Source organism: Lepus europaeus, chromosome 2, assembly GCF_033115175.1.
Source record: "Lepus europaeus isolate LE1 chromosome 2, mLepTim1.pri, whole genome shotgun sequence".
NCBI classification, from domain to species: domain Eukaryota; kingdom Metazoa; phylum Chordata; class Mammalia; order Lagomorpha; family Leporidae; genus Lepus; species Lepus europaeus.
Genome location: NC_084828.1, coordinates 81,535,283 through 81,561,513, shown reverse-complemented (window position 1 = coordinate 81,561,513; position 26,231 = coordinate 81,535,283). Strand labels below are relative to the sequence as shown.

The 26,231-nt window shown below is 41.3% G+C and overlaps 1 protein-coding gene across 5 annotated transcripts in view; it reads left to right on the top strand.

The window, feature by feature from the left end:
- Nucleotides 1-15,604, top strand: part of ZNF148 (zinc finger protein 148) — a 166,106-nt gene extending 150,502 nt beyond the window's left edge. For 4 of the 5 annotated variants that reach the window (XM_062209192.1, XM_062209184.1, XM_062209170.1 and 1 more), the window contains 2 exons: nt 8,407-8,525; nt 8,814-15,604. In XM_062209192.1, the coding sequence (XP_062065176.1) occupies nt 8,407-8,525; nt 8,814-10,412 (1,718 nt within the window). In that variant the 3' untranslated portion in view covers nt 10,413-15,604. The remainder of the gene's footprint in view (nt 1-8,406; nt 8,526-8,813) is intronic. The other variant, XR_009867791.1, reaches the window with a different exon arrangement.
- The last annotated feature ends 10,627 nt before the right edge of the window (nt 15,605-26,231 follow it).

Below are 26,231 nucleotides of genomic sequence, written 5' to 3'. Positions count from 1 at the left end.
CAAGTTTAAAAAATCATTTTATGAACAATATTATGGAAAGCCTGAGAAATTCAACTGAAAAAAATTACTGTAAACAAGCAAATTCATTAAAATAACAGGAAATCATTCTCTTTGTTAACATACACAAACACAGAGCAGAAGTTACATGGAAGAAAACATCTTTTTACAACATCTGCAACAAAAGTGCAAAATAGCGAGAAATAAATTTAATAAGATATGGAAAGTCCCATATGAAGAAATCATTAAAAACATTATTGAGGGCATAAAACTTCGTAGAATGGGAACACATAACCTTTTGTTTCAGCGAGGAGTCAACATTATAAAAGATTTCAGTTTTCCATAAACATTCCAGGCAGCTCCACCTCCTCCCCACCTCAAATACTAGATAACCTAATTTTGAGGTTTACAGGAGAAGTGGACCAACAAGACATACCAGGGCTCAGGAAAAAACAAAAAACAAAACAAAAAAAACATTGTGGGGCATTAGCTTTGCCATGGGTCTTCCTAGTGTGTGATTAGGATGTAGCAGTTTGGTCAGGAGAAGCAGAACTTCTCAATAAATGATGTTGGGAAAACTGGATAACCATCTAGAAAGAGTTTTGTTATACATACCTCATATTCTATTTCAAATGAACTCTAGATTTATCAGAAATATAAAAAAGGAAAAACAGGAGAAAGGAAAAATATAAAAAAGGAAACTATAAAAATATAAAAATATGGACATATTGGAGCTGAAAAATCTAAATAACATTCAAAATCAAATATCCATAAAAGAGAAGATTGGTAGATTCAGCTACATAAATATTAAAATCCACTGTAGCAAACAACTCCACCCTCACCATCCTACCACTCAAAGTGGGGAAGAAGACTAGGAAAAAGTCCTGGAATCACAGACAGAATCGCTTCCTCAATAAAGTGCCTTGAAGCAGGTAGTTCACAGAAGATGAAGGGTGAAGCTGCCACTTCTCCTGTGGGCTGGCTGCCTTCCCATGTGTGGGCACACAGTCCGTCATCAGAGGCTTATCCCTACACAGCAGCCTGTGGGATGGTTCTTGGGGAAACAGCCACTCCCATATGGCTGGTAGAGGTACAGCTGGGCAGTATCTGCTCTGGAAACCAGTTTGGTCAGAATCATACATATGTTTGTTATTTGACCAGAAATTCCGTCTCTGGGATTGTATTTTACAAGTGTACCTAAAGATGTGTAAATTATGTATTTACAAGGTTTTTCATCTTATTTGTAGTAGCAAATGTTTGGAGATAATAGAGGATTAGTAAATAGGTTGCAGTATGTTTATCTTCTGTCAATGACATATATCAGCTGTCAGATAGAACGAGATATCCCTATTTCTACTAATTAGATCTCCAAGACACACTGGTTTTAGAAACTCTGGAAACAAATGAATGAATACAGTTACCTGTGAGGAGCAAAGCCAGGAGGAAGATGTTTTCCTGGATACTTGTTTTTATTGTTTTTATTTTTCTGAAGCATCTAAATACAATACCTGATCTATAGACAGCAGGGATTCTTTTTTTTTTTTTTTTTTACTTTTATTTAATGAATATAAATTTCCAAAGTATAGCCCATGGGTTACAATGGCTTCCCCCCTCCCATAACTTCCCTCCCGCCCACAATCCTCCCCCTTCCCGCTCCCTTTCCCCTTCCATTCATGTAAAGATTCATTTTCAATTCTCTTTGTATACAGAAGATCAGTTTAGTATATATTAGGTAAAGATTTCAACATTTTGCCCATATAGCAACACAAAGTGAAAAAACTACCATTGGATTACTAATTATAGCATTAAATAGCAATGTACAGCACATTAAAGACAGAGATCCTACATAATTTTTTTTTTCAAATTAATTAATTTTCTATGCCATTTCCATTTTAATACCAGGTTGTTTTTTTTTTTTTCATTTCCAATTCTCTTTATATACAGAAGATCAATTCAGTATATAATTAGTAAAGACCTCATCAGTTTGTGCCCACACAGAAACTCAAAGTATAAAAATACTGTTTCAGTACTAGTTATAGCATCACTTCGCTTTAGACGACACATTAGGGACAGATCCCACATGGGGTGTAAGTACACAGTGACTCCTGTTGCTGATTTAACAATTTGACACTCCTGTTCATGGCGTCAGTAATCTCCCTAGGCTCTAGTCATGAGTTGCCAGGGCTATGGAAGCCTTTAGAGTTCGCTGACTTTGGTCTTATTCCGATAGGGTCATAGTCAAAGTGGAAGTTCTCTCCTCCCTTCGGAGAAGGGTACCTCCTTCTTTGATGGCCCCGTTCTTTCCACTGGGATCTCACTCACAGAGATCATTCATTTAGGTCTTTTTTTTTTTTTTTTTTTCCATGATATCTTGGCTTTCCATGACAGCAGGGATTCTTAAATGGCAAAACTGACATCTTAAACATTTGTAGATTGGCTAGTTAAAAAGGGAGGGAAGAGAAAATTAAGAATAAAAAGTAAAAAAAAAATTAATAAAAAGGGGAAGGAAAGAGAGATAAAAAGTTATAAAGGAAGAGGGCGGAGGAAGAAAGGAAGTGGATAATAAAAGGAAACAGAAGATACAAAGGAACAGAAATAAATGAAGACTATGACAGTGAGTAATCAAAACATAATAAATGACCGTGGAAGGTGGATTTCTATTTGTATTCATTTTTGGTTGACTTAGTCATAATTGTTCTACAGGTTGAGTGTCCCTTACCTGAAATGCTTGGAACCAGATGTGTTTTCAATTTCACTTTTTTCAGATTTTTTAATGAGATAAAGGTATCTTGGGGATGTGACTTCCAAGTCTAAACACAAAATTCATTTATATTTCATATACATCTTGTAGCCTGAAGATAATTTTAACAATATTTAAATAATTTTGTGCATGAAACAAAGTTAGATGTTTGGGAAATTTGCACTTGAGGGTGTCGTGTCAATCCTGAGATTTATGGACTTTGGAGCATTTCAGATTTTTAGATTAGGAGTACTCAAGCTATCTGTATTTTGGGAAGGCGGTTGAAGGATTGTTTTTAGCAACAGAAATATTTGTACATAGTGTTTTTAAGGTATTAATGAGTCTAGTAATTTTGTTAAAGGAAATTATTCAGTGTTTTTAGTTAAATAAGCTGATAATTCTTTATCTATTACATTGTAACAGGTAATGTTACAGAGTGCGAGTGGTCTGCAGTTAATTTACCTGGAGTTTAATTTTGAGCTCCTCGAGAGAAGAAATCATTTCTTATTACCTCTGCATGGTATCTCTTGTACTCTCTTAACAGTATTTTTAAAATGACAACTTTATTTAAATATCATTTGTAAATAAGAAAACTTGCCTATTTAAAGTATACAGTTTAATAGTTTTGAGTTTGTTCACCGAGTTGTACAACTATCACCAGTATCTGATTTTTAGAACACTTTCATGTTCCAAAAAGAAAACTCGTACCTATTAGCAGTCACTCCCCACTCTCCTCTCCCTTCTGCTTCCTAGTCCTGGGAAACCAAGAATCTATTTTATGTTGCTATGAATTTGTTTCTTGTGGACATGGTGTAGCATGTGCTTGATTCCTTTTTTTTTTTTTTTTTTTTTTTAGCTGAATAACAACCCATGTGTGGATACATAGCATTTTTATTCAGCTCATCAGCTGATGGGGATTTAGGCTGGTTCTATTTTCTGGATGTTATGAATAATGCTGTTAAGACCACTTGTGCACAAACTTGTGTGTGGACTTGTTTTAGTTCTCTGTGGTATATGCTTAGGGGTGGAGTTGCTGGGTCCTGTGGTGACTGTTTCATTTGATGGCCTGCAAAGCTGTTCTCCGATGTGGCTGTGTCATTTTACATTCTAACAGCCAGTCTGTATGCGGATCAGTTTTTCTGCATGCACACTACTGATTGTTACTGTCTGTCTTTTTTATTTTGGCCATCCTTGAGAGTGTGAAATGGTATCTCATTGTGTTTTTTATTTAAATTACCCAACCGAAGGCAGTGCTGAGCATCCTTTCGTGTGTTGATTGGTCATTGATAACATCTTTTTGGGGAGAAATATCCATTGCCCATTTTTGAATTAGATTGTCTTTTTTTTTTTTAAGTTGTGTTCTTATTTTCTGAATATATGTCCCTTATCAGAAGTATGATGTGCAAATATTTTATTCACTTCTGTGTATTGGCTTTTCACTTTGTAGGAAACTATAACATGAACTTTATAATTCTAATCATTTGTAAGTGTGCAGTTTAGTGACATTAAATACATTTACAGTGTTGTATAACCAGAAAGAAACTCTGTAACCATTAAACAATAACCCCCATTCCTGCCACCTCCCACCCTGATAGCCACTGTTCTACTTTCTGTGCCCCTGAATTTGCCTATTCTAGATACCTTATACAGGCAGAATAATTTCACATTTGTCTTTTTGTATCTGGTTTCATAATTTGTGTTGTAGCATTTATCAAGATTTCATTTTTGTGGCTGAATCATATTTTATTGTTTACATATGTCACATTTTTGTATCCATTCATCTGTTGGTAGACTGTTGAGTTGCTTCCACCTTTCCACTATAGTGAATAATGTGATACTTAACTGGTGTACACTGTCTGTCTGGATCTGTTTTCAGTTTCTTTGGATACATGTCTGGGAGTCCCATTGCTTGGTTTATGGTGATGGTGTTTAATTGTTGAGGAACTCTCAGCCCATTTCCCACAGCAGCAGCAGACGTATTTTCTAAATGTCTTGTCTTTTTCTTTTTTTTTTAAGTGGCCTTTGAGGCACAAAAGTTGTAAGTTTTAGTGACATCTTTATTTTTTGTTTGATTACTTTACCAAGATCATGAAGATTTATTCCTGTGTTCTGATACTTCTACAGCTTCATTCTCACCTTTGGGCCTGTGATGGGTTTTGAGTTAATTTTTATTTCTAATGTGAGAGAGGGGTCCAGCTCAGCTCCATTCTTTTGTGTGTGAATATGAACTGTCCCAGCACATTTGTTGAAAAAACTGTTCTTCCCCCAGTCAGTTGTCTTGACGTGTTTTTAGAAAGCCAGTTGACCATAAATGTAAGCCTTCCTTTGTGGATTCTCAGTTTCATTCATTGATATTTACCCTTAAACCATTACAGCATCTTAATTGCTATATTCTCGTGGCAAAGTTTGAAATTTGAAAGTGAGTCCTTTCATTTGGTTCTTATTTGCCAACATTGTTTCCCCCATTCTGGATATGAATTTTAGGATCAGATTGTCAATTTCTGCTTTTAGTCTTAGGACCAGTTTGGGGAACATTGCCATCTTCATAATATTAAGTCTTTCAACTCATGAATATCATGCAGAATTGCATTCCAATCAGCTCACTTACTTTTCTCTTTCATCCTTTCTTACTTTTGAGAAACAGCTTCAACTTCTGCCCATCCACGTTCTCTTGTTTCTTTTTTTTTTTTTTTTTTGACAGGCAGAGTGGATAGTGAGAGAGAGACAGAGAGAAAGGTCTTCCTTTTTGCCGTTGGCTCACCCTCCAATGGCTGCTGCGGTCAGCGCACCACGCTGATCCGAAGGCAGGAGCCAGGTGCTTCTCCTGGTCTCCCATGCGGGTGCAGAGCCCAAGGACTTGGGCCATCCTCCACTGCCTTCCGGGGCCATACCAGAGAGCTGGCCTGGAAGAGGGGCAACCAGGATAGAATCCGGCACCCCAACCGGGACTAGAACCCGGTGTGCCGGCGCCACAAGGCGGAGGATTAGCCTGTTAAGCCACAGTGCCGGCCACTCTTGTTTCAAAATGTGCAGCCATTACTTCTCTCTAACATTACCTGTTCCCCTCTTCTCTTCTCATCCTGATTCCTCTGGGATCCTGTCCCTTTGATTATTCACTGTAATGATTCTATTTCAGTTTTAGTTCAGTCTTTATATTCATCTGTGTTCTCCACTGGCACCCTGCCTTTAAACAGTTCAGCCTCTTCATCCTTAACAGGCTAGAACTCTTGCCTGCCTTGCCTTCTGTTACTCACCCTCTCCTTTTTCTCATTTCCTTTGTCTCCAGACTTCTTTAATAAATGATCTTCTCTCCCCGCTTCTGTTGCTTCATTACTGCTCATTAACCCCTTGGCCCGGTGCCTTAACTTTTCTGGACTTTATTATTTCTTTCCTGTAAAAATGTGTGGCTTGATCTAGGTACCTTGGGTTTAACCACACATATTGTCTCAGCTTAGATTCCAACACTTCCACGCTTTCTGAATCACACCAGCTCATTGTTTCATTTTTCATTCTAATGTAGTAATCATCATTTATGCCATTCATTGGCACTTAAAATTGCACCAGTTATTTTGAACTACGTTGAATATAATTTAGGTCTAGATTCTGACCTAAAGAAATATAATCTAGTAAAGCATAAAGATGTGCAAAGTAGTTATTGAATTTAGAGAATGGATGCTGTAGGAGCGGTACAGATAGAATTCTGTGGAAATAGAAGGAAACTAAAGATAGCTTTCCTTAGGAGAAGAAGCCAAAGTATACCAAAAGCAATGGGTTGGGTCTTGGAGGGAATATAGGAGCTGAATGAACACTTGGAGATGGACATTTCTGCTGGAAGGAATAGTCTCATTCAAAGCAGGAGTAGAAGAGAATTATATGGTAGGTGTTGTGGTTTGGTGAAGAAGGCGCTGCAGAAGAGAAATCATATGTATATTTTTTTTCCCGATTAAGTTTTGGAAGACGAGAACTAGGTCTTACACGTTTAATCTCCTACAAAATTGCTGTGGGTAGAGTAGCAGTATTCAATACACTTTTGTTGAATCTATAAAGTAGAAACAATAGTTTCCTGAATAAGCATTACTCAGGGTAACTTTGTTTTTTTGATCTATATTTATTTACTTGAGAGGCAGATAGACAGAGATGGCTCCTATCTACTGGTTCACTCCTCAATTGCCTTTAACAGCAGGGGCTGGGCCTAGAAAAGCCAGGAGCTCAGACTAGCTCTCCCACGTGGCGGCAGGCACCCAATGACTTGAGCCATCACTGCTGCCTCCCAGGGTCTGCATTAGCGGGAAGCTGGAATCAGGAGCTGGAGCAGGGTCAAACTCAGGCATTCAGAGATGGTATGCATGCGTCTTAACCACTAAGCTAAATTCCTGCTTCTAAGGGTAACTTTTTCTTATACCCTTCTGTTTACTTAGACTCTAGTTTTACCAGTAAAAACTATTTTGAGCTCCATAGTGATGGTTCATTATAGCTAAGAAGTCCTTAGGGGATTTAAAAAAAAGAAGTGGTAGGTGGGGGGTAGTTTTGTGTCCAATTAACATGATGTAGTTAAATTCATCCCCTGATGACATGCATGAAAAATGCTAATGAGAGTTGAGAAAAAGAATTGATATAAACAAAACTTGACTTGTGAAATTTAGTCTTTAATTTAAACTTTTTTTATGTTTTAACAAATTAGACTTTTAAGAATATTTTCCTATTTCCTATTTCCTAAATGAAATCCAAATTAAGAATTAAAAAGCAGTTCAGATTTCTATTACAGAATTGTGTCAGGCTGTCCATGACTACATACTTTAAAAAAGTTCTGGGGCCGGTGCTGTGGCGCAGCGAGTTAAAGCCCTGCCTAAAGTGCCGGCATCCCATATGGGCGCCTGTTCGAGTCCTGGCTGCTCCTCTTCTGATCAAGCTCTCTGCTATGGCCTGGGAAAACAGTAAAGGATGGCCAAGTCCTTGGGCCCCTGCACCCATGTGGGAGACCAGGAAGAAGCTCCTGACTCCTGACTTCAGATCAGCTCAGCTCTGGCTGTTACGGCCATTTGAGAGTGAACCAGCGGATGAAAGACTTCTCTCTCTCTCTTTCTCTGTGCCCCTCTCTGTAACTCTATCAAATAAATAAAAATAAAATCTTTTTTTTTAAAAAAAATCTAAGATAGTGGTCTATGCAGTTGAAAAATGATTAGAAACATTAGTCCTCTTCTGGAAGAATGGCTGTATTACTGTAAGTTCTCTAGGGAAGTAGGTACATACATAGTAAAAAGGCAGGTAAATGGAGTGTATTTTTATTTGAAAGGCAGAGTAACAGAGAAAGGGAGAGAGAGAAATTTTCTATTGGTTTACTCCCAAATGCCTGAAACAGCCAGAACTGGATCAACTCGAAGCCAGAAACCAGAGATGGGAACCAGGTGCTCCAAACAGTGGCTTAACCTGTTGCGCCACAGTACCCACCCCCAGTCCTTCTAATGATCCTTTTCATTTTTATGAAACAAAATAGACTTGCCAAATTTAACTGAAAGATATTCTCATAACAAGGGGAGACTTGTTTGTCATTTAACAAGAGCCAGTTATCATAACTTTGAAAAACCATTTATTTTAGCGATTCTTGTAGTAAAGCAGTTCATTAATTTACAATATTTGTTTTACTTTAAATTTTGTATATCACCAACTAGGTGAAAAACCATTTCGCTGTGATGAGTGTGGTATGAGATTCATACAAAAATATCATATGGAAAGGCATAAGAGAACTCATAGTGGAGAAAAACCTTACCAGTGTGAATACTGTTTACAGGTAAGAAAAATAGCCTGATATTTTTCTGTCCTAATTGAATTACAGAATAAATCTAATAAGTCTAATTAGAAAATGCAATATATTACTAGAACCATTCGAGGAAGTTTCTAGCTCTTATTGATTAGATTTATAATAGTTGGCTCAGCTATTTTGCTTGTAGTGATGATTATTATTATTGTTATTATATAGCTTTATATTAATGGCTTTATTTTTTTCTTCTCTTTTCTTGGTTGACCAAAAATACCAAAAAAAAACCAAAAACCTACTTGCGACCTCTAAATTCGGCAGTATTTTTCCAGAACAGATCGTGTGTTGAAACATAAACGTATGTGCCATGAAAATCATGACAAAAAACTAAACAGATGTGCCATCAAAGGTGGCCTTCTGACGTCTGAGGAAGATTCTGGCTTTTCCACATCACCAAAAGACAACTCACTGCCAAAAAAGAAAAGGCAGAAAACGGAGAAGAAGTCATCTGGAATGGACAAAGAGAGTGCTTTGGACAAATCTGACCTGAAGAAAGACAAAAACGATTATTTGCCTCTTTACTCTTCAAGTACTAAAGTCAAAGATGAATATATGGTAGCAGAATATGCTGTTGAAATGCCACATTCTTCAGTTGGGGGATCACATTTGGAAGATGCATCAGGAGAAATACACCCACCTAAGCTGGTTCTCAAGAAAATTAATAGTAAGAGAAGTCTGAAACAGCCACTGGAGCAAAATCAGACAATTTCACCTTTATCTACATATGAGGAGAGCAAAGTTTCGAAGTATGCTTTTGAGCTTGTGGATAAGCAAGCTTTGCTGGACTCGGAAGGCAATGCTGACATGGATCAGGTTGACACTTTGCAGGAGGGGCCCAGTAAGCCTGTGCATAGTAGTACTAACTACGATGACGCCATGCAGTTTCTGAAAAAGAAGCGGTATCTGCAGGCAGCAAGTAACAACAGCAGGGAGTATGCGCTGAACGTGGGTACCATAGCTTCTCAGCCTTCTGTAACACAGGCAGCTGTGGCGAGTGTCATTGATGAAAGTGCCACAGCGTCCATATTGGATTCACAGGCCCTGAATGTGGAGATTAAGAGTAATCATGACAAAAATGTTATTCCAGATGAGGTACTACAGACTCTGTTGGATCATTATTCCCATAAAGCTAATGGACAGCATGAGATATCATTTAGTGTTGCGGACACTGAAGTGACTTCTAGCATATCAATAAATTCTTCAGAAGTACCTGAGGTCACCCCATCAGAGAGTGTTGGATCAAGCTCCCAAGCATCCTCATCAGATAAAGCCAACATGTTGCAGGAATACTCAAAGTTTCTGCAGCAGGCTTTGGACAGAACTAGCCAAAATGATGCCTATTTGAATAGCCCGAGCCTTAACTTTGTGACTGATAACCAGACCCTTCCAAATCAGCCAGCATTCTCTTCCATAGACAAGCAAGTCTATGCAGCCATGCCCATCAATAGCTTTCGATCAGGAATGAATTCTCCACTAAGAACAACTCCAGATAAGTCCCATTTTGGACTAATAGTTGGTGATTCACAGCACTCATTTCCCTTTTCAGGTGATGAGACAAACCATGCCTCTGCCACATCAACACAGGACTTTTTGGATCAAGTGACTTCTCAGAAGAAAGCGGAGGCTCAGCCTGTCCACCAAGCTTACCAAATGAGCTCCTTTGAACAGCCCTTCCGTGCTCCATATCATGGATCCAGAGCTGGAATAGCTACTCAATTTAGCACTGCCAATGGACAGGTGAACCTGCGGGGACCAGGGACAAGTGCTGAATTTTCAGAATTTCCCTTGGTGAATGTAAACGATAATAGAGCTGGGATGACATCTTCACCTGATGCCACAACTGGCCAGACTTTTGGCTAAAAAAAAATGTAAATATTACTGGCACTTTAGAACAGATTAATCAAGAGAGTGGGGTTACTCTGTGTAAAATGGAGTGCTGTACAGATTTAAGAGCAACGCGTTATAACAAGTTAAGCTGATATGAATAGCAAGATAATCCAATTACTGCATTTTGTTTGGTTAGTCAGCATTCTTTGAACTGCCTTACATGTTGTCACCTTTATAGAAGCAATGCATTACTTGTTTTAGATCAGAAACTTGCTATTCCACCTACACCAAGTTAAAAAGGAAAAAAAAAAAAGACTTTCGCACAATTGTTTCCTAACTGATAACATTGTACATTCTTAGGAGATTAGTAATTGTGTGAAATTTACTCATACTGTTTCTAAGTTTTTCAGCATAGTCATTGCACTTCAGCAGGGAATCTGAGTATACTTTATAGACAGAGTGAACTTAAAAAGTTTAAATGTCAAGAGATTATGGCTTAAATAAATTAGTGTGTCCTTTGGGGAAGAAAGAAACCAAGAAACCACCTTTTAAAAAGAATGATATGCCATATACCCTTGGTTTTCATTTTGCATTATATTGACATGTGTTTTTTTGAAGAAAAAAAGTAATAAAAATCTGATAGTCTAAGACTCCACTATTTAAAAGCCTAATTACTTTTAAAATATGCATACTTTCAAAACTTTTACCAAAATACACAACTGTTGAAGCATTCACTTCTCTATGGAAGTATGCATATTGGTGTCAGTTTCTTTGTACAGTTGTACCTAGATATTTTTTATGATTTTTCATGTGCAGGTATCAAGGTTTTGAAGTTTTAGTAAAAAAAAATAAATAAATACTCTGTAGATGACATTCCCAAGAACATAATGCTTACATAAAATGTATATTCCACGTTTTAAAGCTTAATTGTATTTTACTTTACATATACACTTCAGTTAACATAGAGCACTTAGAATCTATTTGGTATTTTTGATTTCTCAAAGTGAAAAAATTAGATTTCTAGGTTTGATATGATTGTGTCATAATCATCTCATAATTGACAATTTTAATTTTTGGCAATAAAAAGAAATTGGGATATCTTTGGAACTGTAAAACCTGGTTTAATCCTTCTCTTTCTAGAATCTTAATAGATTGGATAATTAAGCAGTATCCAGAGAAACTAAAGAAATGGGCATTTTAATTGCTTATTTTATCTTGAGTTATTTTTTAATGAACACTGCTCATTACAATTTTACAAACCAAAAGTGTTTACTAATTCCAGTAACTAATATTTCTTTTTCAGCTAGATAAGTGATCGGAATTTTTTTGTTGCATTTCAAAATCTAAATAAACTACAGACTTTATCCTTATACCATGAATGTTTTTTTTTAATACTTTGTCTTAAAATAATTCAGCATGGTACAATAAATAGTGCTTTTATATATATAAATATATACTTTTCTGAAGAATGATGGTTTGAGTTACACATTGGACAGTTTTGATTTTTGGAAAATAACATTAGTTATATTGTTATCTTTAATTTGTTCCAACTTTTTGTGTTTTAAGTTTCTGCCATCTTTGTGACAATGCACATTACTGATACAGCACCAGTGATAATCTAAAATTAATAGTCTTGGAAGACGGGACTTTATTGTTAATCTCCATTTTAACTTTTATATTGGCCCTGTAGATGTGCATTCTTGGTTTCAGTGTAGAATATGTTATCCAATTAAATTATTTTCTTTTTTTATTTAATGTTATCTTATCCCAAGACTGTTCTCATAAAGAAAGGGAACAAAGAAATATCCACCCTTAACGTACTTCACTTATATTCACTTATTTTGAATATATTGGTGTTTTTTATTGTAAGGAATATAAGTTATGTTTAATGTGGTTTCCTCTATACTTTGGTTATTAAGCTTTGCTTGAAATAGTAGTTTTCCCATTTGACAGCTTTCTCTGCTGCTAAATTTTTTCAAGTATTTTAGACTTCTTTGAAGTAAATATTTAAGTCCTGCCATTGTTGACTCTTAAGGTTGGTGTATGTGGTGCATCACAGAATTGCAGGAAGGCTTCATTCAGGCAAGATGCTAACGCGGAGCACCGGCACCGTGCCCCCTCTGGAGAGGCCTTCGTGTTTTTCCTGGAGACCTTTGGATGAGAGTAGGCATTTAGCTCCTGAGTTTGATCTCTTTTGAGCCTGATGAAAAATTTTGTTCCAGTTGAGAACTCGCTGTAGTTCTTGGTTCAGTGTAAAGTCTTTGTTTAACATCACCAGCACAGTTCTAAGAATGTGACTCTATTGCTGAGTTAGGGTAAGGTTGAGAAGAAGGACCTTTGACAATGGTAGCCATGCAAGCAAAATTTCAGGTGTTGCATTCCTGTCAACACATTTCTTTAAATCTACATATTGGCAGACTTTTCTACCAGGTTTTAAGCATTTTTGAGATACATGATACTTAGCCAGCATAACTTACTGACTAACCATTTAAGTATAGTCATCACTCTCTTACTGTGAAATGCGGAATGCCTACCAGACTTACCTTGTATTATCATCATATGATAAACATCTCAACACTTTGGGTTTCCCACTTTGGTTCAGAACGTTATTTGATTTCCACCTGGGCATTAATAGAGAAAAGAAGCAGCCTTGGGTGCTGCTTTAAGCAGAAACGTGGAGGATATGAGGTATCCTTTTGTAATTCACGCTTCTCATTTCTCACAGCGAGCAAATTGTTCTGTGAAAGCATGCTCTTACACACCCTTAAACTTTTGATGGACGTGAGCGAGCTGTGCTTTTTCACTTAGGGCCTACTCGCGTATTTGAAGATTGGAAACATCCCAGTAGATGAGGTAATATCTCTTAAACATCCGCTGAAAGTCTTTTGGGTGGGTTTTTTTGGTTTTGTTTTGTTTCAGCTTAAATTTTTATTGCATATGTATTTCATTTGGTTCGGAATATTTGAGTGGCTCTTAAAATTTTTCGGATCTACATGCAGACGTGCTACTTGCTAAGGTAGGAATCCATCCTCTCAGCTCCGGCTGAGGGTGCCAGCAGCTGTGTCATTTTCTCTCTCGGGAGGTAGAAAAGACCATATGCTCAGGGCAGGCTTTTGTTTCCAAAATGGGCAATGCTTGCAAAGTGCCAGCTAGGTTAGATCTTTTGCCACTTCTCTCATTTTATTAATTTGGGTTTTAAAAGGGCTGTTTAAAAAAAAAAAAAAAAAAAAGCCGGGAAACTTTCAAAGTAGGCATTACTGTAGTACTACGTTTCTAAGAAAATTTTAAACTAGAACTCATTTTTTCATGGTGTATTTACTTGAAGAAGCACTATTATAATCAGTGAGAAATTTTTTGAGTCTGCAATTTAATTTAAACCTTTTCCGTTTCAAATTGCTTTATTTCAGGGAAATAATTTTCCAGTTGTTTTTTGCTATATTCTGCAAATAAAAACCGTATGTTTCCTTTTTTTGACTTAAACTTTAGTAGGAAACAAACTAAAGCAGACAAACATTTCTTGTTATGTTTGTTGCTTTCTTTAATCCAATGGATAAAAAAGTAAAACCCTGTAAACATTATTTTATTTTTTTATGCAATACCATGCTGTAAATATGGTTCATCGAATAAGGATGTACCTATGATTGAATCTTTAATTCTGCACAGTTAGAGTTTATATATAAACGTGTCTTGACAATCAAGGACTTTTATGTGAGTCTTCCTTTATGATGTTTATTAATGTTATGCATTCCATTTGTTTTGAAGTGAATACCAATGTGCTAATTTGTATTGTCTGAAAGTATGTAATGTTTTTACAGCTTGTTTTTAAGAATCTGTAAATATGTACAAACAGATCACAGTACTGCTTTATGTTAGAAGGCATATGATGTTGTACTGTATGTAAGCAATAATACATAGCAGTGCTGACTTTACAAGTAGCATCAGGAAAGTTCTAAAAACATTTCAGAGTTATTAATTATCCTTATTTCATTTAATAATGATTATCTTTAATCAGTTTTTATAAGCAGATTCCATTGTTCCTCCTGTTGGAACGTAACACTGTTTACACAGCATAATTGAAGTTGCAGGGGAGACAGGCTAGATCTGACTGCATCTGTACATCCATACTCACATCCACTAAGCATTGAATGGCCTTAGCACTCTGCTGGGAGACGGAGGAAGACCGCAAAGCTTAGTGCCCATCACACTGAAGGAAGGGGTGTGGGGTTTTTCCTGCTTTTGTACTGCTACCTAACCTTGTGGTTTGCTTTGGATTTTCATATTTGTTTCTGTTTTAGATTCAAGCCTGTAAGTTTTGAGATGACTTCAGCTCCTTTGTGAAATAGGTAGTTCTCTTCATATTTCATAGCTACATTTCAATAACTCTAAACTTTCTACTTTGATTTTTAGATACTTATTTTTCAAGCCTGATTTCTCAGCTGATCAGATGAATTTATTCAACTTCAATACAAAGAAAGAAAAACCTATTGTAGTTTGAAGTGAGTAGATAATATACTGTACAGAACAGCTAACTATTTGAACACACACATCACTGCTTTAGAAATAAAACCGCCAATTTATAAATGTATATGACTTACATTTTATAGGAGAAATGTTTTTAAATGCTAGTCATTTATATAATGTGCTTTGAAGGGTTTGCTAGTCCACTTCTGTCACTTTTTAGTACACTGGTATCTTTTATATGTAATGTATGCTTTTTATTATTGTAGCAAAGCATTTCAGTAGGAAGAATTTTGCAACAATATGGGGGAATTTTTCATTGTTGGATTTGAATTATACTGGATTTTATCTGTGTAGTCTTGTCTTTATTTTAATGCTGTCTGGAAGGGAACTTGGTATCCAAATAAAGCAGGTAACCTCATTTTACTTCAAGGGCATACTGTGTAGTGCTGAATTTAATCTGGAAATCCGATGATTTTGAAAAGAAAAACAAGTTTATAAAAATTGTACAGAAGAAATTAAATGTGTGATGGAAATCCTGACGGTGGAGCACGTTGAATTTTCTGGTATATATAGTGTTATTTTCCTGGGACTCCCTATGCCTTCTTTGTATTTCAACTAATAAAAGAAAAGCCCTGTCACTGAAACTGGTAGGATAATAGGATATTCTGATGATACAGTATTACTTTTCCTATCCCACTTCTGACCCTTTCTCAATCACTGTAAATTTTTATTTTCTATTGATAATTAAACATGTACATAATATAGATGCTGTTGTATAAAACTGAATGAATTGGGTTGCTGTGCTTGAATGGTAGCTAAGTGGAAATATGTGATGCATACTGAGAATTGATACAATGCCAGAGCAGATTTCCAGGGTGCGGGTGGGCGGGGCGTCGCATGTCTGGGGAAGACTGCAGCCGGTTGCTTCTTCAGCCCCCTAGGAAACAGTGTGAAGGCATCAACCGCAGACTCAGTATCAGATACAGAGTAGGTCTTTCCTTCCCCTCCTACCCTCTCCCATCCCCCACCCCTCCATAAAAAAAAAAATGAGCACTAAATTTCAAAATCTACTCAGGTGAAAATTGCTTTGCAATGAAACTTATCACATTGAAATTTTCACTGTTAAATAAAAAGATATTTGTGATATTTTTAAATACAAACTTTTACATCCGTAGTCAGCAGCCTGACAATTGAGATTTGGTAAGTCAGTATATTTTAAAATAGATTTTGTCCTCCAAATATAATTGTTTTTAAACAATTGGGAGGATTTTCTGTTTGTTTAAATACATTTTTATTGTCATTGTAAAAATAAAGTCTTGCTTGACCCCGTATTATGCCATGAATGAATTTGCTGAGCCTTTATAATGCAATGAAACCTTGTTTCATGTGTACTCATGGAACATCAGAATGTTCTTCAAACTGACCTATTCATTAAGAGGTTTAATGACTTTCACGGCTTTTGGCAATACTGTCATACAGTTAACCTTGACGTTTGGCGTTTATAATACCATTTTATGTATTGTGATACTAAAGGAAGTTGTTTTGCTTTATTTTTAATTGAATTATTAGACTAACATTTGCAAATTCTGCATTTTAAATGTGGACACTGGCTGTTTGAAAAATAAAAAAATACAGAATACAGTTTAATGGATAATTTTCTAGCTGAATTTTTCACAGTATTCTGAACCAAATAGTTAATGGTAAATATGCAAAAACCATGGTACGTGGATAAAGAGAAAGGGATGTCTGTGGAATTACCAGTTACACAGATTGGGTACAGTTATCAGGGCCTTTACTATAGCTTTGTGTGGAATGTTTATTTATTAATTCTAAAATGCAAGAGTTAAATGTTACTGTCATTGAATATTTTAGACTTGAAATATGTTTAACATAGGGCTAAGAATATATACAATTTTTCTTTACAGATAAAGATTCTTCTAACCCGCCATTAGTAGCATACATTGGATTTTTTTCTCTTTGATTAGTGGAGATAGGTTTGTTTTCACCAGTCTACCACTTTGCCAGTGTGCTGTCACGTGACCAACGGGATGCATTGTCAGAAAGCAGTATGAGCCCAGGGAACAAATCTACACACACTGGCCCTGGCAGAGAAAAGTCCTAGGACGCTGGCCTTATTAGCATGGTGCTTTAACCAATTGTACGTAACAATACCACTGATAGTCTACGAATGCATTTCCTAGATCCCAGTTTTTCTTGAATGATTAGAGTTGGTGGGGAGAGGGGTGGGCAGAGATTCTACATGATACTTCTCCCACCTTCTGAACATTATAAGAAAAAATAAAATGGAAGTCACTTGAATTAATGTGTTGTCACTGAGTCTTACTTAACAGTTTACCATGCACAAAGTGAATATGAAGTTTTTTTGTCATTTATACATTTGAATAGAACATTAAAATTTTTATAGTGCTATTTGACATTTTTTCCCTCCCTTGGTGACCCTGATAGGTATTCAAGTAAATCATATACATGTGATAGATAAATAATCCATGGAGATGGAAAGTTTTAAGTGAGTTGAAACTAAAATTTGGGTCTCGTGATGTTAGTTCTTTTTGTCATTTTCAAGTTAAAGGGACATTTAGGCTGAAACGTCCTCCCCAGATGCACATACACTGAGTTAGGAGCTGGGATGTGAAATGTGATGGTGCAGATGGGAAGGATGCCCTTGAAGTAATTCTCAAACCATAGGGTAAAACTCAAGGTTAAGATTATAAAATAGAGAACATTTGAGCCTTTGCATATTTACCCACTTAGGCAGATGAGCTTTGAAGGCCATAGCTTCGTTAGTTTTCCCTGCTCTCCTGTTCTTAATAATAATCTGATACTGTGGCGCTGGTGGTCAAGGTTGGGGAGGGGGCCCAAGAGGTGCACTTCTGCTGATTGGAATCCTGACTTGCTGAGGCATCCATCATCTGCCTAGAACCTTGCATTGTATTCGATGCCAGTACTGGATGGTTGAGGCTACTCACAACTTTATTTGAGCCTGTGAGAGGTATTTGTCATACTGCCAGTTACAGGTTGCAGTATTGTATTGCAACTGTACTGTGCTAAAGCAAACTAAAAATCTAGAATAAAAAATGTTAAGATGTGTTGGGTAATGTGCTGAGTAATTTACATCTCATTCCTTGACAAATAGGTAAGTACACTTGTTTCTTGCTTCAGGGTAGTTTTCTAGAAAATATTTTTTAAAGAATTTCGTTTATTTGAAAAACAGAGCTCCCATCTGCTGGATCATTCCCCAAATTCCCGCAACAATTGGGGCTGAGCCAAGCTGCAGCTGGAAGCCAGTAGGTAGCAATCCAGGTCTCCTGTGTGGGTGGCAGAGGCTCAGCTACTTGATCTGTCACTTGCTGCCTCCCATGGTGCATATTATCAGGGAGCTGGAATCCGGAGCAGAGCCAGGACTCAAGGCCAGGTGCTCTACAGGGGATGAGGGGTGTTCCAAGTTGTGTCTTAACTACTAGGAAAAAAGTCTGTCCCAAAATTGATTTTTTAAAAAAGATTTACTTTATTCACTTGAAAGGCAGAGTTACAGAGGCACAGAGAGATCTTCCATCTGTGGTTCGTTCCCCAGATGGCCACAGTGGCCAGACCTGGGCTGATCCAAAGCCAAGAGCCTGGAGCTTCTTTCAGGATTCCCGCGTGGCTGCAGGAGCCCAAGCACTTGAGCCATCTTCTACTGCTTTCTCAGGTGCATTAGCAAGGAGCTGGATCGGAAAAGGAGTAGCTGGGTGTCGAACTGGCACCCATATGGGATGCTGACACGGCAGGCGGTAGCTGTACCCGCTACGCTACAGTGCCGACCCCACCAAAATTGAGTTTTAATAAATTGGTTCCAGAAAGTAGAAGACACAAACCAATATGATGGGAAAATATCTTACTTAGAACACCAAACTTAGCAATAAAATTCAAACCTGAGCTGTGGAAATGAGGAAATAGATTTTTTTTTTAAAGAGACTTTGTTCTGAAGATGAGTGCTCCACAGGGGTTCCCAGACATGAGGGTGAAGGTAGACTGGTGGGTCACCTGTACCCCACTGAGGCTTGGAGTTGGGTGCTGCAGGATATTTGCCTAGATGAAAGGGAACTAAGTGAACCAAGGCCTAAATAGTTGTAGCAGTCCCCAAGGAAAGGTGTTCACAGTTTAAATCCCTCGGAGTCATGCTACTGTTCTGTCTGCTCAGATTGTGATTTTAGGGTACCCTTCATGTTAAATAACTTCTGGTTCCTGGTTGTCTGATACCCTCTCTTCCTTGACCATTTTCTTCCAGGTGTTTGGGCCAACTATAACACAGCTTTCAAACTTCCTATATGATAGTTTGTTTCTTTATGGGCGCTCCAGTCCCCTCACTTCTGCAACCTTTGTAGGGCACAGTGTAAGGGTCGAGACTACCGGAGCACAAAATAAAATGGCAGAAAGAGGACACAGCTGAGTAACCGTGCAAAGAGCACTCAGGAATGCACAGGAGACAACTCGGCCGAGAGCAGTTAGGTGCATCTCCCAGAGCTGGCCCTCGTGAGTGCCCAGCGGGTGTTGGCACTCAAGGCAGAGGAGCACACAGAGAGCCTCATACTGTCTATGAAGAATGTGTATTTCTTTAGGAAAGTGTGTATAAGGCAGCTTTAAATGAACTATAGGTTATTTTTTGTTGTTGAGGATGACTGAGAACAATGGGGTGAGCAGAGGACCTAGAATCCAGGGGCTTTTAAATCGCAGCTCCGCCTTGCTCTATCTGTGTAGCCTTCTTCATGTCACTTACCCTTTCTGAGCCTCCATTTTTTTAATCTGGAAAATGAAAAATTAAAAACAAAACACCTATCCAAGTTGCTGAGATGTCAAGTCACTGGAGGTAAGTTTGCAACGTGTAACACTAAACCTTCCTGGTTCAGAGTTTGAAAGTGGCAGAAAGGCAAGATAGAGCAGAGTTGGGCAGACATTGGAAGCTTCGATTGTAAAGCAGATCACGTCAGTACATTTGTGGCTTTAAGACAGCGTGGACCGAGCATCCCTAGTCTGAGAACACGAAGTGCTCGCTCCACAGCCTCAGCCTTGGAGCACCGGTGTGGGGACGTCCGCACCTGGAGGTGGGCATTTGGCCTCGAAGTTAGGATGCCTGCATCTCATAGCAGAGTGTCTGGGTTCAGTACCTGGCTCTGCTCCTGACTCCAGCTTTCTAACTGCACACCCTGGGAGGCATCACCCAGTGATGGCTCAAGTAGTTGGTTTCCTGCCGTCACGTCACGTGGGAGGCCTGGTCTGGCTCAGCCTTGACTGCTGTGAGCTTTTGAGAAGTGATACAGAGGATGCAGTCTCCCTCCCTCCCTCTCTCCCTCTCCCTCCTTCTCCCTCTCTCCCTCCTTCCTACTTTTCAAATAAAATAACTCCATGCTATTAAAAAAGAAAAATTACACACCTGACTGATGGTTTTCAGTGAAAACACAGGTGTGCTAAACATTTTATATAAATTACTTTCAGGCTGTATGTATTATTTGTATGTGAAACAAATGAATTTTATTTAGGCTTGTGTTCCATCCCCAAGAGATATCATGTATATGCAAATGTGCCAAAACATAAAAAAAAGGTGGAATCAAGCACTTTTGGTCCCAAGCACTTCAGACAAGGGTGATTCAACCTGTATTATCCTTAAAGAGATTGAAAAAGAAATGAGAGAATTTGTCTGAATTTAAGTAACCAGCAAGGAATAACTCTTCAGTGAGGTGGAAGTGATAGTATTGTAAGGAAGAGAATCGTTCCCTGATAATTTATGTTCACTGACGAATGGAGTGCAGGGTGTTACCAACACATGCCCCAGACTTTACCATTGCAATTCAAAAAGCTCAAGTTAAAAAAGTATGATTCTGTTACCAGAGGTCTGAAAGGGATGGAACAGTCTGGAGAATGTCTTAATACTGACATAAATTGCAATGAAAGGCAGAAATATGAAACTAAGAGAATATATTGAGGTGGAAGTGCCTAGTTTCTCTCTTCCAAGCTGTTGATCAGTCGTGAACAGGTGCCTGGCTGGCCCATGAGGCAAAAGCAAAATTCAGACCATGAGGTAAGGATGCCATAGGCAGTGGACCAGCAGAAGGAAGGGGCACGTGTCTGCCGGTGCTGGGCCTTCTCCCCTTTCTCTTGTGCTTGGCCATCGACAGGTGCATGTGGATGTGGTTGAGGGGAGGGTCTGGGCCCTGTGAGTTACCTCGCAGGTTGCAAAGAGGAGCACTGCCGGAAGTGTGACGATCTCTGGGAAGTGGCAGTAGGACCAGAACGGTGGTCATGTGATTTTCCAAAGGCAAGGGGAAACTATCTTGGTAACTCTGCCAAGAGGCCTGGCAGGTCTCCGTCATTAACTCCATGTTACACCTAAGGAAACAGGCTCAGATCTGGACCTGACCTCTCATCTAAACTTTTGGGGGTCCGCCATTTGGTCCTCCCTATGTGATAGCTAAGTACATGCGGAATGCTAATCACATTGTTTCCTGAACAGTAAGGCTGCCACTGTCATCATCCAATAAAATGGATCCTGTTTATCAGGTGTCTGTCTGCATCGTGTGTTTCCTCATGCTCCCCCCAGGTCCTGGTCAGCAGCAGACGCCAGGTGGCTGATGGAGAATGACTGTCTTGTCAGAGGGCAAACTCCCTGAGTCAACAAATAGCTTAGATCCTGGAGGAGAAACCTGCTCAACAGGAGCTAGGGCCACCTGACAGCAGGATGGTGGAGGCCCTGCCCTGGGAAGCCAGAGCAAGAGCCAAGTCGCCCTGGGCTTCCGAGGCTCCCAGGCTGTGGGAGGGACTCTTCCGTCTGGTTTCCACCTCCTGGGTCTTCCCCTTCCAACTCCCAGAAGTGTCTGGCAGCCCTTCAGAGAGCCCTCTCCTGGGCCTGGGGCTCTGGGAAACCCCGTTCCAAAGTCCAGGAAGCAGGAAAACCTTTTTCTGTCTTAGCTCTTCATTTGGGTTAAAGAGGCTACATTTGTGTAGAGAACCTGATTTTGGGATTAGAGAGAGAAGTTCAAGTGCTGGCTCCACATTTCAGAGCCGCAAGAACTTTCCAAGCGTGTGCAGGGTTCCTGTGATGGTGTGCCCTGGGGAAGGCACAGCGCAGTGACCAGGCAGAAGAAACGTGTGCCTGCACGGGCAGTAAATTACCAGTGTGTGCGTATGGGTGTGCAATAAATTACCTGTGTGTGTGTAGTAAACTACCTGTGTGTGCGTGTGCAGTAAATTACCTGTGTGTGCGCATGCATGTGTGCTAAATTACCGGTGTGTGTGTGTATGTGCAGTAAATTACCTGTGCTGCCTCATGACACATGTCACACAAAGCTGTAACCAGAGTAAGACACCATCGCCAAGAGGATGTACTCTCGTGTTTTGGAGCAGAGAGACAACTGGTGGGCTAGGAATCCCATCATTGTCCTCCTTGGCTGCACTTTAGAAGCACTCAGGGAACTTAGAGGAACGCTGATGCCCAGGGCCCACCCCGACCTGTTAAGTAAGTGAATTGGAATCTGTGCGTGGGGGTTCCCGAGGTGTTGGTATTTTCAGAAGCGACCCCCAGATGAGGGGGTCCACACCAGACTGGCTGACCCGCCACTGACCGGTTCTCAGGCCGAGGCTGTGAGGCACGTCTTGGTGTACATACCTTTTGACGTCATGACGGCATGTTTTCAGCCCGCGTTCACAGTTCTGCGCTGGTTCACTCGGTCCAGGCCCTTCCCCAGGGCTCGGATTTGCTGCCTAACGAGGTCCTCCTTCGTTGTCAGCCGTCACACAGAGGCAGCTCTGAGCCCCAGGCAGCCAGGGAGGAGGTGCAGGGGCTTCTGCCTGTGGCATCGCCGCAGAGCAACAGCCTCACAGGGCGCGACTTGAGCTTCGCCTGTGAGTGAATACAAAAAAGGGTGAGTTTAATAATAGTTGTTATTTTGCCATAGCTGGGCTGCAGTCACAGTGCATTCAAACAATGAAATGACTACACGTGCTTTGAAAGGAAGGTTTCGCTTTGCTTGATGGACGATGCATTCGCTGTCTATCGAGTCACAGCGACAGGGAAGATGTACCCTCTCTGGGTCCCTGTGGGTCGGGAGTCCCGACAGGGGCCGGCAAGCAGGGCCCGGGGTTCGCCAGTGTCTGGGAGCTCAGCTGGGGCCGGGTTCTCCTCACAGGTCTGCCGCGGACGGCGGCTGCTGGCCGGAGCCCACAGGTAGCCTCTCCGCGTGGCCGGGGCTTCCTCGCAACATGGCGGCCGCAGCCTCAGGGGAAGCGCGCGGGGGTGAGGCCGCCCTGCGGACCCTTCCCGCCTTTAGGACCCCAGCCTATGAAATCAAGCAATGGCACTGCTTATCTCGTCCCCCTGGGCTGAGGTGCTGAGGCTCGGTGAGAGGGAGCACAGACCCCGTCTCTTGTTAAGATTCTCAGCTTAGGATAAGGGCATGTGGGATGGGAACTCAGCACGGTCGTCTTGGGAAAATGCAGCTAACTCCATATTTTTTTCTTAATTTTTTACTTATGCACTCCTCCCCCAGATTTTGAAGTAACATGTACTCATTGTAAGAAAAAAATTCAGTATTTATACTCCAAAGTGGATTTTGTCTCTGGCTTTCCTCATGACCGCAATCCCATATCATAGAGATAACCACTACGAACAGACCGGGCTGTGTTTTTCTACACAAACCATCTATGTATATAAATATATGCTCCTTTTTTCAAAAGTAGCACACTGCATACACCGTTATTCTGCAGTTGGCTGTTTCCATTCATTATTATGTGATGAACAGAATTCCATGTTTGTATATACAAACATACCTTATTCTTTCTAATGCTGACTTTTATAATAGGACTGACCATAACTTATTTAACCAGTCTTCTGTTGACAGTTAAATTCTGATTTTTACAAAAAGTTACAAAGTAATGGGTGTCCTTATGCTAGGTCATGTCGGGTAGTATCTTAAAAATGGAAATGTTTGTTCAAAGGATATGCAGGCTACTATTTTTTAACACAAGAATGTAGGTTTTTTTTTTTAAGATGAATGTCATTGTTATAAATCTACAATAAGCAGGATATACTGTTTTCTTTGCAAATGGGCAAGTTTCTATGTCTAACCTTAGCGTGAAGAAAAGAAACAAACACATTTGTTTAGGAGATGCCTGTAAGCTCTGAAAGGAACTTCTCATTTATTTGGAAGATGACAAGTGGCAGGAAGTAGGTGGTCACTAAGAAAGGGGTGGATTTCCGGTTCTAATGTTTTTAATTTAGTCTATTATGGAATTGGATGTGGATTTGTCAGAGTTCACAGTGGCGCTTAGAGGCAGGCTGATGGCAAACAGGAAACTGGGCAAGGCCAAAAAAAGAGAGAAGCAAGCATCACGTGCCACCAACAGTGAATGAGAAAGATGACCACACTGGCCACACAGGTGCATATATGGACAATGACCTTGTCACCTGGTCTACCTGGTCAGCCTTCGTTCACAGAGGGCTAGCCTGTCACTCACCCTGCGGTTCTGTCTCCTTGCGGAGAAGGGTCACTTAAGACATCTTGGCCAGGCACAAAGTTCTGAACGCTCTACCGTGTGGGTGAACCTTGAGGGCATTCTGCTAAGTGCAATAATGGACACAAATGGGACCAATATTGGGTAGGAAGTATCTCTCTGGATTGGCCAGTCCAGAGAGACGGAGCAGGAGAGGGTCCCTGGGCTGGGGGTGGGAGGAAGGAGTCCCTGCTCCAGGAGTAGGACCTTGGGTGGTGGTGGTCTGACACAATGTGCATGGTTAGTGCGACTGACAGCACTGGCGGCAGCGCAAGTGGCAAATGGCTGGGTCTATGTGTTCACTCACTGCTTTGCTGCAGCACAAAGAGGTTAGGGCTCTGGCTCTGCCCTCCCTCTTGTTTTTAAAAAAACAAGCTCTATTTTTAGAGATTTTCACACAAAGGCCCATGGGCGTGGGAAGCACTCCCAGCTGCCCTCCTGCTTCTCAGAAGCCCACATGGAAGCCGAGGGAGTTATTTAAGGTCTAGGAAATATGCCAGATTGGAAACTGAGATAATTTAATCTCTCTGAATGTTAATTTCTCCCCCAACCCCACCCCCTGCAGCCCCAGGCCTCTGAAACCTTGTTTCACCCTTGGGAAAGGGGCTGGGGTCTTGTTCAGGGTGGTGAGGGCGCTCCCCCTGCGGCGCTGCAGGCCTGTTGCCAGCGGGCTCCGGGCTTGGGCAGCCCCTGGTCGCGCTTGGGGAGCCCTGGCGCGCGGGCTCAGTTTCTGGTCCCCAGGTGTCTCCCTCACCCGCGCCCGGGCTGGGGACCAGTGTCCGTCCCCGGGCCGGACACCCTTGCCGAGGGCGTTGAATTACTTTGTAGGGGGAATGGGCTTGCGCACCCTCCCTCGCCCCTCTCCTCGCCCTTTCGGGTTGATTTTCGTCCCCTGCTCTAGGACCCGTCATCGCCCGGGCGGCGGCAGGTGTGCGGGCGACTCCCGGGGACAGGAGGGAAAGCCCCGCAGCCCCCTCCTTCCCTCCTAGACCGAAGACCCGGACGTGTTGGCGGGGCCAAGGTGCTCGAGCCGGGGCGGGAACCGCCTGGCCAGCGGGACATCTGGGACCCGGACAGCCACGTGGCGGGGGCGGGGGCGGGGCGCGCCCGCGCGCGGCGCTGGGAGTGCGCAGTCCCGGGAGCAGGTGAGGGCGAACGCACGGGGCAGGGGCGGGGGCGGGGGCGGGGGTGGGGTGGAGGAGAGGGTGGTCTCGGGGACAGCCCCTCTCCCCAAGGATATTCTGGGCCGCTTGCCCCCGCTCAGGGGGATGTTGCCGTCGGGGTGGTCACCGACACGGGTGGGCTCTGTCGCACCACCCCCGACCCTGGGACTCGCGCTCCGAGCCCGGTGCTCCCCGGGGTCCCGAGAACTTGGGGTGGGGCTGTGCGTCTTCGAGGAGTGCCCAGCGGACAGGAGACGTGAGAAGTCGGGGCTATGCCCAGGAGCGGCCTGGGAAGCGGGGCGTGCGAAGCGGGCCGCCCTTTTTACGCGTGCCGCCGCTTGTGGCCGGACCCCGGGCCGGCGAGTCCCCGCCGTCTCAATGGCTTTACCCTGTGCCCAAGCCTCCCTCGCCACATAGGCTGCTATCACAGGTCCAGCTCCTCCTTCCAAAAGGTCATGAGCCCTGCCACAAGGTCTCGCCCCCCCCCCCCCCCCAAGGCTGTGCTGGTGCCCAAGGACGGTCCTGCCCTGGTGATGATGCGCAGTCTTTCTCGGCCCTCGGTCTCCGGCGGTGCTCAGCAGGGCTCCTTTCGCCAAACCCACTGCGAGTCCAGTTCGCGCTCACTCACCGCCTGCCGCCGTTCCCGTGGGGCCACGGTGCCCTTGCGCGGGGGGCCTGGGGGAGG